We start from the raw sequence: 15,322 nt of genomic DNA, 5'->3' as shown, positions 1-15,322 counted from the left end.
AGAGGCCGCGCTCGCTGGGTGCCCCTCCCGCCCCGCCCCGCCCGGGCTGACCCCGCCCCGCGGCCTCGGGCTATTTTGGGCGCGTTGGCGGCGACGCGGGGATAGCTGACTGGAGCGGATCCTGTGACACCTCCCTGCAGCCCGGCACTTGTTGCTCCGGGGACCTGCTGCCTTCCTTGAACCCACCTTTCCCCCTTCCCTCCTTTGCATGTGATCTCTCGGGACACTGATCCCACAGACGCTTCGGTTCCCGGCTTGAGAAATAGATCTGAAAACAATATTAATAATAATAAGCGCCGCTCTCAAGCGGGGCCCCTGCAGAGCAGGAGCAGGAGCGCTGGCTCGGGCGCCGCAGAGGTGGCGCCTCCCCGGCCCGGGACGCTGGCCCCGGACGCCGACGGCATGACGGACTCGGCGACAGCTAACGGGGACGACAGGGACCCCGAGATCGAACTCTTCGTGAAGGTAGGTCGGCGTCCTTGAGCCCGCCGCACCTGTCGCGCCTGCAGTCGGGCTCCCGGCAGGGCGGGCTCACGTGCCTGGGTGCGGACAGAGCTGGGACGCTGGACCCTCCCCAGGGAGGACAGCCCAGCACTAGCGCTACCTTGGGTGGCCTTTCTGCAAGCCAGAGAGCCTCGCTTCGGGGCTCCCGGCTGCCGTGGAGTCAGGTGCAATCTGCCAGGTGGCTGTCTTCTTGGAGAGTTGGCCGGCAGTTTGTCAAATCCGTTGCAGAGCAGGCGGGTCGCCGCGGCGCGTCTGAGCCCCTGCCCGGTGCGATTTTGGCTAGTCCTTAAGGATCCTCTCAAGGCATAACGAGATGGCAGGAAGCTGGCTGGATTCTTGAGCCTTTCTAAAATTGGGTGGGAGAGAGAGGTAAGAGAGGAAAGGGAAGAAAAGCAGACATTGCCGATCTGGACAATTATCTTTGGTAAAATAAAAATAACATTTCTTCAAGTGTCTCCTCTCTATTTTGCTGAGACATTCTAAAAAAAAAAAAGGTAAAAGCAAAAGCAAAAAAGAAACAAAGGTGTTTCTTGCTTTGTGACCTGCAAAGCAGAAAACAAACCCTCCAGTCGCCAACATTACTATTACTGTCATCATCATGGTTCTGCAGCGGAGTATCAGGAAATGTATCAGGTTCGGCAGTTAAAACACACACACACACACACACACACACACACACACACACACACACACACCAGCACCAAAAACAAAAAACACCCCAGGTCAACCTGGGGAAGGCTGTACTGAAGGAGCACCGTGAAACAGACTAAATTAAGTCGTCGTGCTCCCCCGGGCAGAAACCATCTCCCCTCCAAACTGCTGCACTGCATTTGCCACCTGTAGGAGGGAAACGGTGGAGGCGGAGGAGGCGGCATTTCCCGGTCCGCGGGTGGTGCGGTGTGAGAAAGAAACACTTGATCAGTCCTCGCTGTGGCGGGCTCGCAGCAGAAGCCTGGAAACCTGAGGCCGGAGGGCTGCCTCCTGGGCGGTGCGGGGAGCGTCGCTAGGACTTGGGGGAGGGGAGTCAGCCGGCCGCACCGGCGCCCAAAGGGGAAAATATCCTTCAAATGCAAAGTTTCCCAGGGAATGCGCTGGTCGCCGAGAAAGGGCGAGCCCTGGGGGCCTTTCTGGAGCCACCTGGCTGAATTTGAAAGGTGTGTAGATCTGCGATGGGAAAGATGCTGTTTTGGGCAAATTGCACTGATCTCCAAGCTAATTAAGCAGAGAGATTGTCACCAAAAAAGTATAAGATCTGCAAAAGCCTTCATAGCAACCTTTTGGTCTTCAGTATCTTTGGATGCTTCAAAGTAAAGCAAACCAAACCAAAACCCCCATCAGGTTGTGACTTGGTAAGTGGTACACTCCAGTTGGCCTAGGATTCCACAAAGGTCTGTTAAAGTTTCTTTGGCTAAGTGTTACCTTCTTTGGGTTTATTTTTCCAAATAATCCATAGAAATTATACCTGTCACTTGCTTTGCTGACCTATTTCTCCCCTCTCCGATGTGGCTCCTGTCTCCCTCATTCGGTTTCTGGGACCCCCTCTGGGCGGTATTACCAGGTCCTTTGGCAGACCCAGATCGTGAAAGAGGTCATGTCCTCCACAGAGCCGGGCAGTGTTGGACCAAGGGCCAGGAGCCGGTGCCCTGAACCTCAGCGTCCAGTCCTGTGGCCTAGCGAATGAACAGGGAGAGCTTTAACAAAGCCACGAGTCTCGCTGCTCTCCTTGAAGAGAGCTATTCTAGGACTTTCTCAGATTTCCTGGGAGAAGGTAATTTCATAGTGTCAAGTTCCTGAAAGCTATTTGAAACACAAATTGACTCTTTAGAGCCAGAGGAGCCCTTTGCCCCACTACTAGGCACGGAGACCAATTCTACCCGCACCTTGGGAACTTTGTCTTGGCAGCTGGGAAGGTTTTCTCCATTTATACAAAAAGCTCACTGCACAGCCTTCAGTGCCCCCAAAAGAATTCTAAAATGCCTGTGTTATTTGTTTTGCCCCTAAAGGAAAGCAATCCATGAGAATCTGGCAGGCCTTCATGATTAGCTCAAAAACCAGACTGATGGAAGAAAAAAAATAATCAGAGAGGAAAGCTCTTGATTTTTAACTCCCCTTTTTTGAAATTCTGGCTTGTAGTTATCATTTATAGGGACCAGCAAAGGCTGATAAATGATTGTGAAATCAAGATCCTATTCAGGTTATGGATGGTTTTATTTTAGGGAAACAATGTCCTGATTTACTGAATCAATGTAGTATCGCCACATTTCTCTTAGTTGTGTGGGTCTCATTAAGAAAGGCCTTCTTGTGGAGGGTGTCTTGTGCCTGAGGTCCTTTTAGCTGCGCAGGGTGGGTGGGTTTCTAGGAAGCTTCCCAGGCCAATTGGACCCCACCCAGAGTCAGATGTGTACTCCTCAACACTTTCTGGAAAGGGACCTTCTTTCTATCTGCCCTGTCCACTGGGGGCATCATTCAAAACCTGGGTCACCCAGGGAGTTTCAAGGACCCACGATTCCAGCCCACATCAACTGATTATCACCTGTTAACTACTATTGCGGCTGATAATAATAAATGGTAACATTTTAGGATTTATGAAGCACATTCAAATACCTTATCTTGTTGGACCCCAGCATCCTGTTTATGAGCCGTGGTTCACTCACATGAAAAATGAAGAGAACAAATAAAAGTGACTCACCCGGACCTTGTGGGACCTTGCTGCTGTGAGAGCACTCATCAAGCCACAGTTTGCTTTCTGTGTAACGACCCAGGGAAGTAAGAATGATGATCCCACCAGTTTTATGGTTGACCAACGCCTGGTCACTTTCAGAGCTAGGCTTCCACTGGAGCAGTTTGGACTCTTGAGTTTCTCTTTCTTTTCCAGAGACCCATGTTAGGTCTTGTGCCTTGTGCGGAGTTAAGCTCTCAGGGGCCATTCGAGATGACAATTCATCGATACTTAACTAATGCATTCTCATGTCGTAGAACCCAGCCCAGGAGCCAGCTGTCCTTGCTCTGTACTCCTTGCAGAGAACATCCTAGGAGCTACTTTTAGGAGATGATTGCCCTCACGTTTTTAATTTCCTCATCAACAATAAGAAAACTTTGAGTATATCAGCTCTGATCTAATGTTTCATAATACCCATGGATGGGGCAGAGGTTCGGAGACACAGGGCATGAGATCGAGTCTTGTTTTGCTTTTAATTAGCTGAAGACTGGACAGATTCCTTAACTTCTTTTCTTTTTAATGTTTATTTATTTATACTGAGAGAGCACGAGATGGGGGCGGGGGTGGGCGTGGCAGAGAGAGAGTGAGACACAGAATCTGAAGCAGGTTCCAGGCTCTGAGCTGTCAACACAGGGCTCAACAAGGGGCAAAAGCCCACGACCCGTGAGATCATGACCTGAGCTGAAGTCAGACGCTTAACCGACTGAGCCACCTAGGAGCCTCCAAATTCCTTAACTTCTATGAGCCTTAGTAGCTTCTCTTAAAAACAAGAGGATGGTCATAAATAAGTGATCATATCATATGTTGTTCTGACCAAGACACTTGGTTGGAGAGTGAAAGGAGGTGCTATGAATAAGTAGGCTAGGACAATAGGTGTCACCAGGAATTGTTCAGGGCAGATCAGGATGTGTGGCCACCCTGGTTATGAAAATACTGTCACCACAGACTTGTTGTGAAGACTCTACAGGATCAAATAGGTGAAAGCACTTTGTAAATGAAAATGGCTATAAACATACAGAAGTAAAATAATGATATGGATTCCATGTCAGAGAAAACCTTTCCTGATCTGCAGGCCCCCGATTTGCCTTAAGGAAAAAAAGCTTGGCTCCTTCCTCACTTGCAGGGCTATTTCAAGAATAAATGAGATCATACACAGCTTGGACTTTGATCATCAGGGGAAGCCAGCAGGTAAAATTGACAGTGGCAGTGAGTGTGGTTTGTAGAAAGAAGAAAGAGCAAGGAAGTAAAAGCAAAACAGAAAGTGGTTCTGGGAAAACAAACACAGGATGTGCTGAGTAGGGTAGATCAAGACATTTGCTCCCATCTGTATTGACGCCTTTACACCCAGTCTCATCCTTAGATCCCCAGAAGCAGAAAGCCACTAGTGTGGTTAGAGCAGTTTGCTACAAATGTCTTGTTGCTGGCGAGTGGGGGGGGGGGGGTGTGAACTTCAATAGGAAACAGTGGTTCTCAACCTTGGCTACTATTCAAATTGTTTGGGAAGCTGTAAAAACTCCCTATGCCAGGCTACTCCCTGGTCAATTACATGGACATCTCTGTAGAGTGGCGGGACCCAGAAGCAACATTTTTACCCGCACCCCCAGGTGAGTCCAGGGTGCAGCTGTGGTGCAGGGCCACTGAGTCCTGATCAGAGGCCAGTCTGACAGCGGGCAGTTTTTCCACTCTGAAATAGGTGGCCTCACGAGTTCAGACTAATGTCCAGAACTTGTAACAGCCTCAGGGCATCATGGTCAGGAGTGTTGTTGATAGAGAGCTTGCACCCAATCTGTGCTCAGTCAACAGATGCTGACGGACTCTAAAGCCCTGTCCACAGGACTCCAGAACATTCAGTGCATGGGGTCTAGTCAAATAACCATCAGTTCAGCGTGGGGGAAATGAAACAGTGTCCTGCTGATCGTCTGATGGAAATGACTAGTTGTTTTGTTTATTGAGTGATCCAGAAGGCTCCTGACCGTGGTGCAGAGCACAAGTCAAGTCATGGTGGCCCATAGTAAAGTCGTCTGACTTCCAGAACAGACAGGATCACATCTTGTGACATTCCCTCTCAGATCCCAGCTGCCCACTGGCTGGCCGGTCACCTTGGGCACCTTGCCTAAGCATGGGCTCACTGGGTTTTGCCCTTCCCTTCATCCCATGAAGCAGCTGTTTTTCTTTTCCACTACTCTGGGTTTGGGTCTGAGGTCAGTTATCCACACACATTCCTCTGTCCTGCTGTGTCCATGGGTACCTCTTTTCCGGGTAACACATCCATAGGAGTGCTTGTGTTTGGTCAAGTGGTCTATGCCTCAGGTCTCATGGCAGGTGGCGGGGTGAAGGCTATGGGTCTCCGGAAGCTGAAGTCCATTAACAACGGAGTCAGCTCCTTACTCCCTGCCGACTTGCACTGTTTTTCTAGGTTGCCTTTTCTCCACCTGGGACAAAGACTAGATTGATTTTGTTCATCAAGTAAAAACCTTTTCATCTTGATTGCTTTTGAGTTGCCAGGTGCTAGGCCCGTGTCAGTGACGGCAGGAGGTGAGTTGGGAGAATTGCTGGCTTTGGGGGTCAGGCCATGGGCCCCCTGTCTTGCAGGCTAGAACGTGCTGCTGTCGCTCTCTCTGCCACAGTTGTTTTTTGTGTGTGTTTGTTTTGCTTTTTGTTGCCCCCCCCACTTTTTTTTAAACTAGTGCAACACTGAAGATGATAGTACATATTTTGTAAAGTTGGTGAGAGCATTGAATGAGCTGTTCATGAACTGGGGCAAAAATGTAGCTTCTTCTGCAGGCCCGTTACAGCCTGCTTGGTGAGAAGCCAAGCCCATGAGCTCCCCTACCCTGGTGTAGCCAAGAAGTCGCAGACTCAGCCCTGGCTGCTCCTGCCTTGCTGCTGGAGCTGGGCACAAACGTCACGGATCTGACTGCTGGTGTGAAGTGCTTGTCTGTGTCCTGAGGCCCCCAGAGGCCCTGGCTGATGTTACGTGGTGGCCTGGCCGCAGGGCGTGTGCAGATCCCTCTCTAGTGGTTGGGCGCCTGGCGCTCAACGGAAGTTGATTCCTCCTGTCAGTTGCTCCCTCATCCAAGGGAACTCTGGGGGCTGAGTCAGGATGCCTCGAACCCCTGAAACAGGGAGGGGGTTGCGTGGTGGCAGGGGTGAGCACAGCGCTGTTCTCTTACATTTCACTCCGTGGGGATGGTATTTTAGGGGCTTCATTCCCTTTCCAGTCACTGGGATCTGGCCAGGGCTTCACAGGCTTACCTGAAAGATGCCTGTACCTTAAACCCTTAGAAGAGAAAGAAGGCTCTAGATTCTCTGACCTTTGGTTTCAGGAGGACCCCCTCCTCCCAGCAACCTTCTAGTTCTGCATGCCCATAGTTCTTCTGGAAAATATACACGTGTGTTTACATATATTATCTATCTGCGTGATACAAACAACATAATAGACTCTCAAAATCTGGTCTTTTTAAAGACCCAGGAGACATCCTCCTCTGTCTTTGTCATCAAGGCTGGAGGACTAGAAATCGTGAAGGAGCAAAGTGGGTAAGGATGTCTCTCCTGAAGATGTGGGTCAGTGATAAAAAGGTTCTCTCTCTACCCGGGGTATCTTAGATCTGACTCTGCTTGCGTTCTGAGGGGTCAGCTCCAACTACTGGGGAAATCTGTCTGCCACCAACCTGATTGAGACTCTACTTTGGAAACACATACGTGTAGTCAAGGAATATCTTAGTTCTGAGATGCAAAATTCTTCAAGGATAAATAAGATATGGAGCCTGTTGTCAGAAATCAAATGAATCTTTTCTGGGAAGAAGAAATGGAGTTTCAACTTCCACAAGCACCTTCTCTTTCTGCTTCCAGGGGAAGATTCCTTGAATTGCATTTGTTGCAGCATTCACAGTGAACAATAGCTAGGCCACTGGCGCTCAGATCTGGGGTGTGCCAAAGTCACTGCAAAGCTTCTTTACGTGGGCTTGCTCACGCCCTTTCTCTAGAAATTTCATATTTAGAAGGATTTGGGCAAGGACTAGGCATCTGTATCCTTATGAAGCTACCCCTGGATGATTCTGGGACTTATCAAAGACTGAGAGCCACTAGCCCAGACCATGAGTAAATAGAGCTGACCAAATAGTGGGGCATCCAAAGGGCGACGGGAAGTTCAGCCCCTACTTGAAGCATCATTTCACAGGATGAGTAAGACTGAGGCCAGTATGCTTATTAGCTCAAATCACCCTGGACTGACCACAAATAAACCAGGAAAAGGAAGAAAGGAATGCATTTGACCTTTCTGTTATAACTTGCTTTTATCCTTTGTAATATTGTGTTATGACATTGGAGTGACCAGCAATTTGATTTATACATTTATTAATGTTTGTTTATTTTTGAGAGAGAGAGAGAGAGAGAATATGTGTGAAGGGGGGTGGGGGCAGAGAGAGAGGGAGACACAGAATCCAAAGCAGGCTCTGGCTCTGAGCTGTCACCACAGAGCCCAATGCAGGACTTGACCCCATGAACCGTGAGATCATGACCTGAGCTGAAGTTGGAGGCTTAACTGACTGAGCCACCCAGGCACCCAGGAGTGACTAGTAATTTTAAAAGCTAGGCAGGAAGGCGATATTAGTAAGATAAAGAACTTTTGGAGTTAAGGGATTGAGAAGAATTAACCAATCAACCAATTACCCAACATGTTTATGAAGCCGCCTATTCTGGGCTGAAGAAGGAGTGCTGGAGAGCAAGGAAGATGGGGTCCCAGGAGTCCATGACCTTGCAGCTGGAGAGTAAAACTTTAAGCAAGCATCTGTGGCACATGAGTGACGGGAAATGAACTGAGAGGTGCAAGTATAGGGACCAGTGTGGGCTGAACGAGTTTCCAGATATAATTTGGGGGGAGCGGGACCTGAGTTGTGCTTTGAAGAATGATGAGGATTCAGGGAGTGGCAATCACATCAGGTCCAGCAACAGTATGAGGTAAGGATATTCAGGGCCCAGGGGGTATATAAGATCGTGTGGAGAGAGGTCCTATGAGGAGGGGTGTAACTGGAAAAAAACCTAACAGTGGGAAGGGTTGTGAATGGCAGGTAAGTGGTTTTTGCTCCATCAGAAGTAATGGGAAGCAACCAGAAGTTTCTACACAGGGTAGGACCTTAATTTGGTCCCTGTTTGGAAAGGTTCCTATGCTGTATGCATGATGTGGTGAGCTGATTAATGAACTCAAAAGTAAGAGGCCCTGGACTCCAAGTCCGATATTGCCAGATATTAGGCATGTGAGTGTCTTTAAGCCCAAATAATTTCTCTTCTGTAAAGTGGGATAAAAGATCGTAAAATGGTAGACTTTCTGACTTGGGGAAACCTCTTAGCAGTCATTTGGTCTGAGCCCCTCTTAGCAGATAAGCTCACAGTTTAGCATTTTAGGATACAGGCTGTATGGGTTGGAGGAAGGAAGTGAGATAAAATGTGAGCTGCTGTGTTACTGCTGTTGTTCCGGTGTCTGTGTTTGCCATGACCGTGTCAGAAGCAGAGTCTTGAGGTAAAGGCCACGAGGGGGATTCTCCACTGCTCCTTGTGGGGAGGCCACGAGGAGCCCAAAGTAGGGCTAAAAGGAGGGATAATGTGGTGCGGGAGTGATGTGAATCCAAATGAGGTCCATGCCTTAAAACAGAACAGTGCAAATACAAGAGGCACCCCAAAACTTAAGAGTCAGCGGTGTCACTATAAATTCACCTCCGGAGACACTGGTTTCCACGTTTGGGATGGTGACACCATTGATGGGCTTGATCATGATTGTCTAAGATGCTGTAAAGGGACTGAGTGCAGATAAACGAATTGGGCTTGAGTCTTACAGTTCTGCTTAGCCCTGACACCCTGTGAAGCTACGGTGGAGTGGCAAGGGGACAGGCATGGTTGTTAATGAGAATAATCTTCTGGGGTTAGAAGTGTTTTGTTTGAGGCAATGGCAGGTCAGTCAAGGGCAGATGTCCAGTAGAAGGCTGGAAAGCCTGAACTCAGAAATACAGGAAGGCCAGGGCGAGGGGTGTGGGTTTTGGATTTCTGCTCAGAGCTGCAGTTGAAGAATCAGTTCCTCAGAGGAGGAGAAGGAGGGAGTGTGAAGGAGTAAAGAGAGACTGTGCTCAGGAAATGCCCATTCGAGGGGGCGGAAGGAGGCCCCAGAGAATCTGGAAAAAGTGATGAAGAAGCAGAGATGAAGGAAATAAATGGACCATCCTGGGTGAAAAGAACCACGGAAACGTGGCTCAGAGGCAGGAAATGGCAGGGGTCCCAGAAGAACTGAGTTCTGTGTGGCTGTGGCAAAGAGAACGTGGAGAGAAGTGGGAAAGTGACAGAAATGTAAATTAGGGTCGGATTATGAGGCACTTCTGACGCAGGCCAACCAATTTGGAGCTTATTTTACAACGGACAGCATTGCCTGTGGTATCACCTGCTTGTGGGGTAGTTACCTGTCTTAAGAGAGAAGGTAGTGCTGGCATGCTCTGGTGCTGGCGTGCCTGGCCCTGTTGCATCTGAGAAGTGTTTAAAACTCGGAGGCCTTCCCAGTGGTCCCTCCACCCCCTGTATCAACCTCGATGGACCCTAAGATGCTGTTATCCACCCTTGTTTATCATCATCCTGTGGTAAGGAGGAAAGCAACATCATCAGGCTAAAGAGGACACCGAAGGCGAGGGAGGGAAGGCCCTATAGTCAACGGAGTCCAACTGGGAACCCATTACCTAGATTGAAGCGGAAGTGGAAACCTCGTCCCCTTACTATCTCTTAAAAATCCAATTTGGGAGGTTGTCATGGCAACAGAGACGGGTTTCTTGATTCAGCTCAAGGTTCCTCTCTCCCGAATGCACGCCTCTGCTCCCCAGGGCTGACAGGGAACAGAGGCCCAGGAGCCGCAGCACGTGGGCGGTGGTTCGGTGCTTCCCGTTTGGGTGCTGTGGCATTCTGCAGCCATATCGAAAAATCTAGGATCCACAGTGTCTCTATAATCTGCCTTAGAAACCAAAGGAGCCATAGGCCTGGGGTAATTTATCTCAAATGCCTCAGATTTTTCCTGTGGGGATAAAGAGTTCTGGGCAGGGCTTTACCACAGGACACCGGCAGAGGGGAACCACGTGGGCAAAGCGACATGACCCCTCCTCATTCGGGTACTTAATGAGCATAACAGAGATCTGACCTGTTGGGCAGGGTACTACTACAAGGGACAAATTAGACAAGAAATACGAGTCACTTCCGTAAGGCAGTGTTTTCTCTGTCCGAGGGTGAGAGGTATTTTATTGGTCAGCGCGTGCCCACTGCTGAAACAACAGCCCAGCAACTCGTTCTCCTAATAGCTCGGCGCAGTGGTTAGTGAATGGCTGGCCCTCCTCAGGTTCCTCCCCCTCTGGTCCTGCCCCCCCCCCCCCAGGGCCGCCGGCTCCTCTGTCTGGACTCCACGTTGGCCAGCACAAGAGGAGACGGAAGGGGGAGGATCACCCGCAAGGTGTGCATGGTCCCTGACCGGAAGGGGCCACATCCCACTTTCCAGGGTCCAGAACTCAAGCGTCCTCTAGCTGTGTTCCCAGGAAAGAGGGAACTGGGTGGGGAACAAGTAGTTCCTACCCTAGAAATGATTGATTTCCTTGTTTCTTACCACTGCATTACCTCATCACCCCGTCATCCTGCCTGCAGCCTCTCTCCCCTCCTGTCCTCCAGGTTTCAAGCCATTAGCTTAATCTTTCTCAGATACTCCCTCTATCACACCCTCTCCTCAACCTGCTAGATCAAGTTCACTTGCTTCAGCCTGATATTGAAGACTCTTCAGACAAGCCAGCATTTCATTTCTTGACCTTCTTTCCCATACTCCCTGGAAATGGTTCCTTACGTGTCTTAGTAGATTCTTTTTAATTTTTTTGATGTTTATTTATTTTTGAGAGAGAGATAGACACAGTGTGAGCAGGGGAAAAAAAGAGGGAGAAGGAGCCACAGAGTTGGAAGCAGGCTCCGGGCTCTGAGCTGTCAGCACAGAGCTCGATGTGGGGCTCAAACCCACCAACCGTGAGATCATGACCTGAGCTGAAGGCGGGTGCTCAGCCGAGCCACCCATGTGCTCTAGTGTCGTAATATTTTTTTTTTATTCTTTTTTGAGTCTCTTCTCTGATTCTGTCCTCACATGTAGCCCCTTTGAGGAAGAAAGAGATTGCATCTTTGTCACAGGCAAGGTGTTTGCTGGGCTCTGCGTGCTGTGTCATTCTGCACAAACTGAGGGAGAAACCTGGAGATTCTGACCCAGAGCTGAGTGGTCCCCACCACAGTAGGGTTTTCCAGTCCTGCAAGATCACGAGAACCACCTGGGACACTCCAAATTCTAGTGCAAAGTTCGGAGTCAGAGTCTCCAGGGGATGGGGTCTCAGATGTCTGTAAATCACTAGTACCCCATGATTCTGAAGCACGGTCCATAATGGGAACATTGCCCATAACATAACAATGGCCTGTGTGAATATCCTGATCCCAGAGAAATGAACATAATGGTGACATTTAAGGCACAGTGACCTGCAAACATGGGAGAGAAATCTGAGGGATTCTTCCAACTGCTCTTGGGTTGCCCATCATAAATATCGGCCCATGTCTTTAGAATCCACTCCATGGACGGACTCTGCAGCTATAAAAACAGTCATTGGCATGTTTGGGGTTTTTTTTTTTTGTTTTTTTTCCCCCCAGCTGCTCATCCCCATCCCCAGATCATAAGGTGCTTGAAATAGAAGATATCAGGAAAGAGATCAGGAGGCTGGCAGGGGGCCAGAGGGTGGGAGAAACAGGGAAACGGACTTGACTTTGAGGGAGCAAAACCAGACCTCACTCCCCAGTCCTCTTTGGTGCACTGGGTCTGTCTGCAGTTCTGGAAATCAGATGGTCAGTTTGGAGAGTGAATAATAATGGCTGTGGCTGTCTGCTGCTCTGAGTGCCTTACTTGCATTGGCTGAATCTTGATCATGACTCCCAGTTTGCAGATGAAGAGACTGCAGTTCAGAGAGACAGCATCCCCTGACCAAGGTTGCAGAGCTGGGACATGGTAGTCATGTCCCCCAAAGACGGTTTTTAAATTAATTAATTAATTTTTGAGAGAGAGGGAGAGGGAGAGGGAGAGAGCTAACATGAGTAGGGGAGGGGCAAAGAGAGAGGGAGAGAGATAGAGAATCTCAAGCAGGCTCCACATAGTCAGCACAGAGCTCAATATGGGGTTTGAACTCACGAACCTTGAGATCATAACCTGAGCTGGAATCAAGAGTCAGATGCTTAACCCATGGAGCCACCCAGGCACCCCCGCAAAGGGCATTTTATAAAATATAGGTGTTACCCGGAATGGGCTACACACGGACATTGCGTCCCCAGATGCCACATTAGCCAGGATTGCTTTATGTGGTCAGGAGGCAGGGAGAAGAGTCTGTCCGTGTGCTCTGGGCACTACATGCAAGGTGGCCGTCGGGCAAGCAGTGATAGTTGTACCTGCTGGCACATGGGGGGGGTGGCTACCAAGGGCAGACTTTGTCACCTTGCCAGTTTATCTAAGAGCTGGCACTGGTCAAAGTGCCCCAGCCTTTGAGGATAAGCTTTGAAACTCATCTTTGCAAGGATGAAGTCCTCGACTTGAAGGAAACCTTGTTTATTCCAGTCAGCCCTTACTCCACTACTAAGAACTGTAGGTACATGGTAGGGTCCTTCCAGAAAAGAAAAATTACAGGGGCGCCTGGGTGACTCAGTGGGTTGAGCGTCCGACTTCAGCTCAGGTCACGACCTCACCATTCATGAGATCGAGTCCCGCATCGGGCTCTGTGCTGACAGCTCAGAGCCTGGAACCTGCCTCGGATTCTATGTTTTCTCCTCTTTCTGCCCCTTCCCCATTCCTGCTCTGTCTCTCTGTCTCTGTCAAAAATAAATAAGGGCTAAATTAAAAAAAATATTTATAGGGCACTTATAAAGATACAAACTAATGGAAAGAAAATTAGCCATATTATTTGTGGAATTTCATGAATTCCATTGAGTTTTCATGGGATTCCAACAGCTTCCAGGGAGTGTACTCTGGGATCTCGAGGCCCAGAGAGGTTAGGCTGTTGTAATGCCACACAGCAGACTGAAGTCAGGGCAGAGAATGGAACTATTGGCAGTGGTTCATCACCAGATGGCACAACTCCACAGATGCCAGAGGGCCTTTCTGAAGCATTCTGAGACACACGGCATGGTCAAAGGTGGCAGAGAGCAGAATGTAAGAGGCATTTATGAGAAGTGCAGTTGTTTGAGCATCTGCTGTGCTCTACACATTGTACTAGCCCATCTACTTAACTCTGTCCCTACCGCCCAAACGTCACAGGGCAGGTGTATTGTGGCCACTGTTCAGCAGATGGGAAATCTGGGGCTTGAGAGGTTAAGTTTTTACTGACGCAAGAGAGACTTGGACAGCTGGGATTCCAAACCAGGTCTGACTGACTCCAAAACCACATCTTTTCGTGTGCATCAGTAATTAAAAATAACAAAATTAGGGGCGCCCGGGTGGCTCAGTTGGTTAAGCCTCGACTCTTGGTTTTAGCTCAGGTCATGATCTAATGGATTGTGAGTTCAAGCCCAACATCGGGCTCTGTGCTGACAGCAGGGAGCCTGCTTGGGATTCTCTCTCTCTCCTCCAATCTCCCTCTCTCTGGCCATCCCCTGCTCGTGCTCTCTGTCTCTCAAAAATACATAAACATAAAAAAAAAAACCAAAATTAGTATCAAAGTTGCTTAAGGGGCACCTGGGTGGCTCAGTCGGTTAAGCCTCCAACTTCAGCTCAGGTCATGGTCTCACTGCTCAGGAGTTGGAGCCCTGCATGCTCTGTGCTGACAGCTCAGAGCCTGGAACCTGCTTTGGATTCTGTGTCTCCTTCTCTCTCTGCCCCTCCTGCACTCACGCTCTGTCTCTTTCTGTCTCTCAAAAATGAATAAACATTAAAAAAAAATGGAAAGTTGCTTGAAATACAAATTTCCATGTAGCAACTCTTTATCAGGGTCTGCCAGATGCCAGGCCATGGCTCTGATAAGGAACGCTGCGCAAGGCAGGCGCAGCTGGGCCTTGGCAGAACTTGCAGCCTGGGAATGGAGGGGGAAGGGCACCCGGACATGCAAGGGGACTGTGATCCCAGGGCAAAGACAAGGCTATGGGAGCCCCAAGCAAGGGGACCGGGATCAAGAGGGCACTAAACAACGTTCTGTAGCACAGGCAGGGAAGGACTTAGGATACAACTCAGGGATGGGGCAGGAGAGTCCCTGCTAATCTGAGGCAGGGAAGGGAGACATTGCCATCTGCCTCTCCCCTCAATGAACCTGTTGTCAGTGCAGATTCTGGAAGGGGCAGGTGATGAAGGGACCCCTGGTCCTTCACCCCTCTCGGGACTCCAGAAGCTTCTCTTGATGCCACTAAGAACACTGTGGTGGCCCCTCAGGTCCTTCTCTCATGCCAGGTCACCTTAAAGGGCTCTTTGAAGCTTATCTAGGCCTGATGCTCTCCAGAAAACATTCTTCTACCTGTGTGCCAAGAATTACACTATCAAGGGTGAGGCACCTTTCATTCCAGAGTGGGAGATAAATGGCCCTTGGTGGGAATGCCTGGCTGGCTCACACTTGGGAGTGAAGGAGTCCCTCCCAACGTGTAACCAGCCATCAGTCAAGTGGGGGGAAGGAGTGGTTATCTGATGCACCTAGCTGATGAAGGGAAGGACAGTCTGCGAGGAGCTAGAAAAAGAGGCCAGGGATCGAAGATAAATGTCCCTTTGGCCATGGCTTTGCTGCCTGGGTGCCGATTTCCTTTAGTTGGGTTCAAGCACATAGGACGGTAACCAACTGACAATGGTTACCTTGACTTCACAGATGAGATGGGTCCTCTCCTGGTGGCTGGTTGTTTCCTACAAGGGACTTTGTGTGCCCTTCTTTTATTGTTGCTGTCTCTGTAGATCACATATGTTATACATAATATCCATCCTAGACATACACTGGGTTATAGTGTTTGGCATATACTATATGTTCAACTAATGCTATTGCTAAATACTACATACCTAATCTGCATTTACTCCATATTCGCCAACACATTGTTGTTGGGTCA

At 49.3% G+C, this 15,322-nt stretch overlaps 1 protein-coding gene and 1 long non-coding RNA gene across 2 annotated transcripts in view; one reads left to right on the top strand and one right to left on the bottom strand.

Annotated features, from left to right (window-relative positions):
• Positions 1-48: 48 nt before the first annotated feature.
• Positions 49-15,322, top strand: part of CLIC5 (chloride intracellular channel 5) — a 102,928-nt gene continuing 87,654 nt past the window's right edge. The window contains exon 1 of the mRNA XM_029944319.1: positions 49-465. Coding sequence (XP_029800179.1) covers positions 403-465 — 63 coding nt within the window. The 5' untranslated portion in view covers positions 49-402. The remainder of the gene's footprint in view (positions 466-15,322) is intronic.
• On the bottom strand, positions 70-1,416 carry LOC115295971. Its single transcript, XR_003910662.1, has 3 exons — positions 1,342-1,416; positions 605-850; positions 70-268 (listed from the first exon to the last, which is right to left on the bottom strand). It is a non-coding gene; the product is annotated as an uncharacterized LOC115295971 (long non-coding RNA).

The sequence above is a fragment of the Suricata suricatta genome, chromosome 7 (genome assembly GCF_006229205.1).
Source record: "Suricata suricatta isolate VVHF042 chromosome 7, meerkat_22Aug2017_6uvM2_HiC, whole genome shotgun sequence".
Lineage (NCBI taxonomy): Eukaryota > Metazoa > Chordata > Mammalia > Carnivora > Herpestidae > Suricata > Suricata suricatta.
The sequence above is the reverse complement of the archived record's forward strand: the minus strand, read 5'-3'. Positions and strand labels throughout refer to the sequence as shown.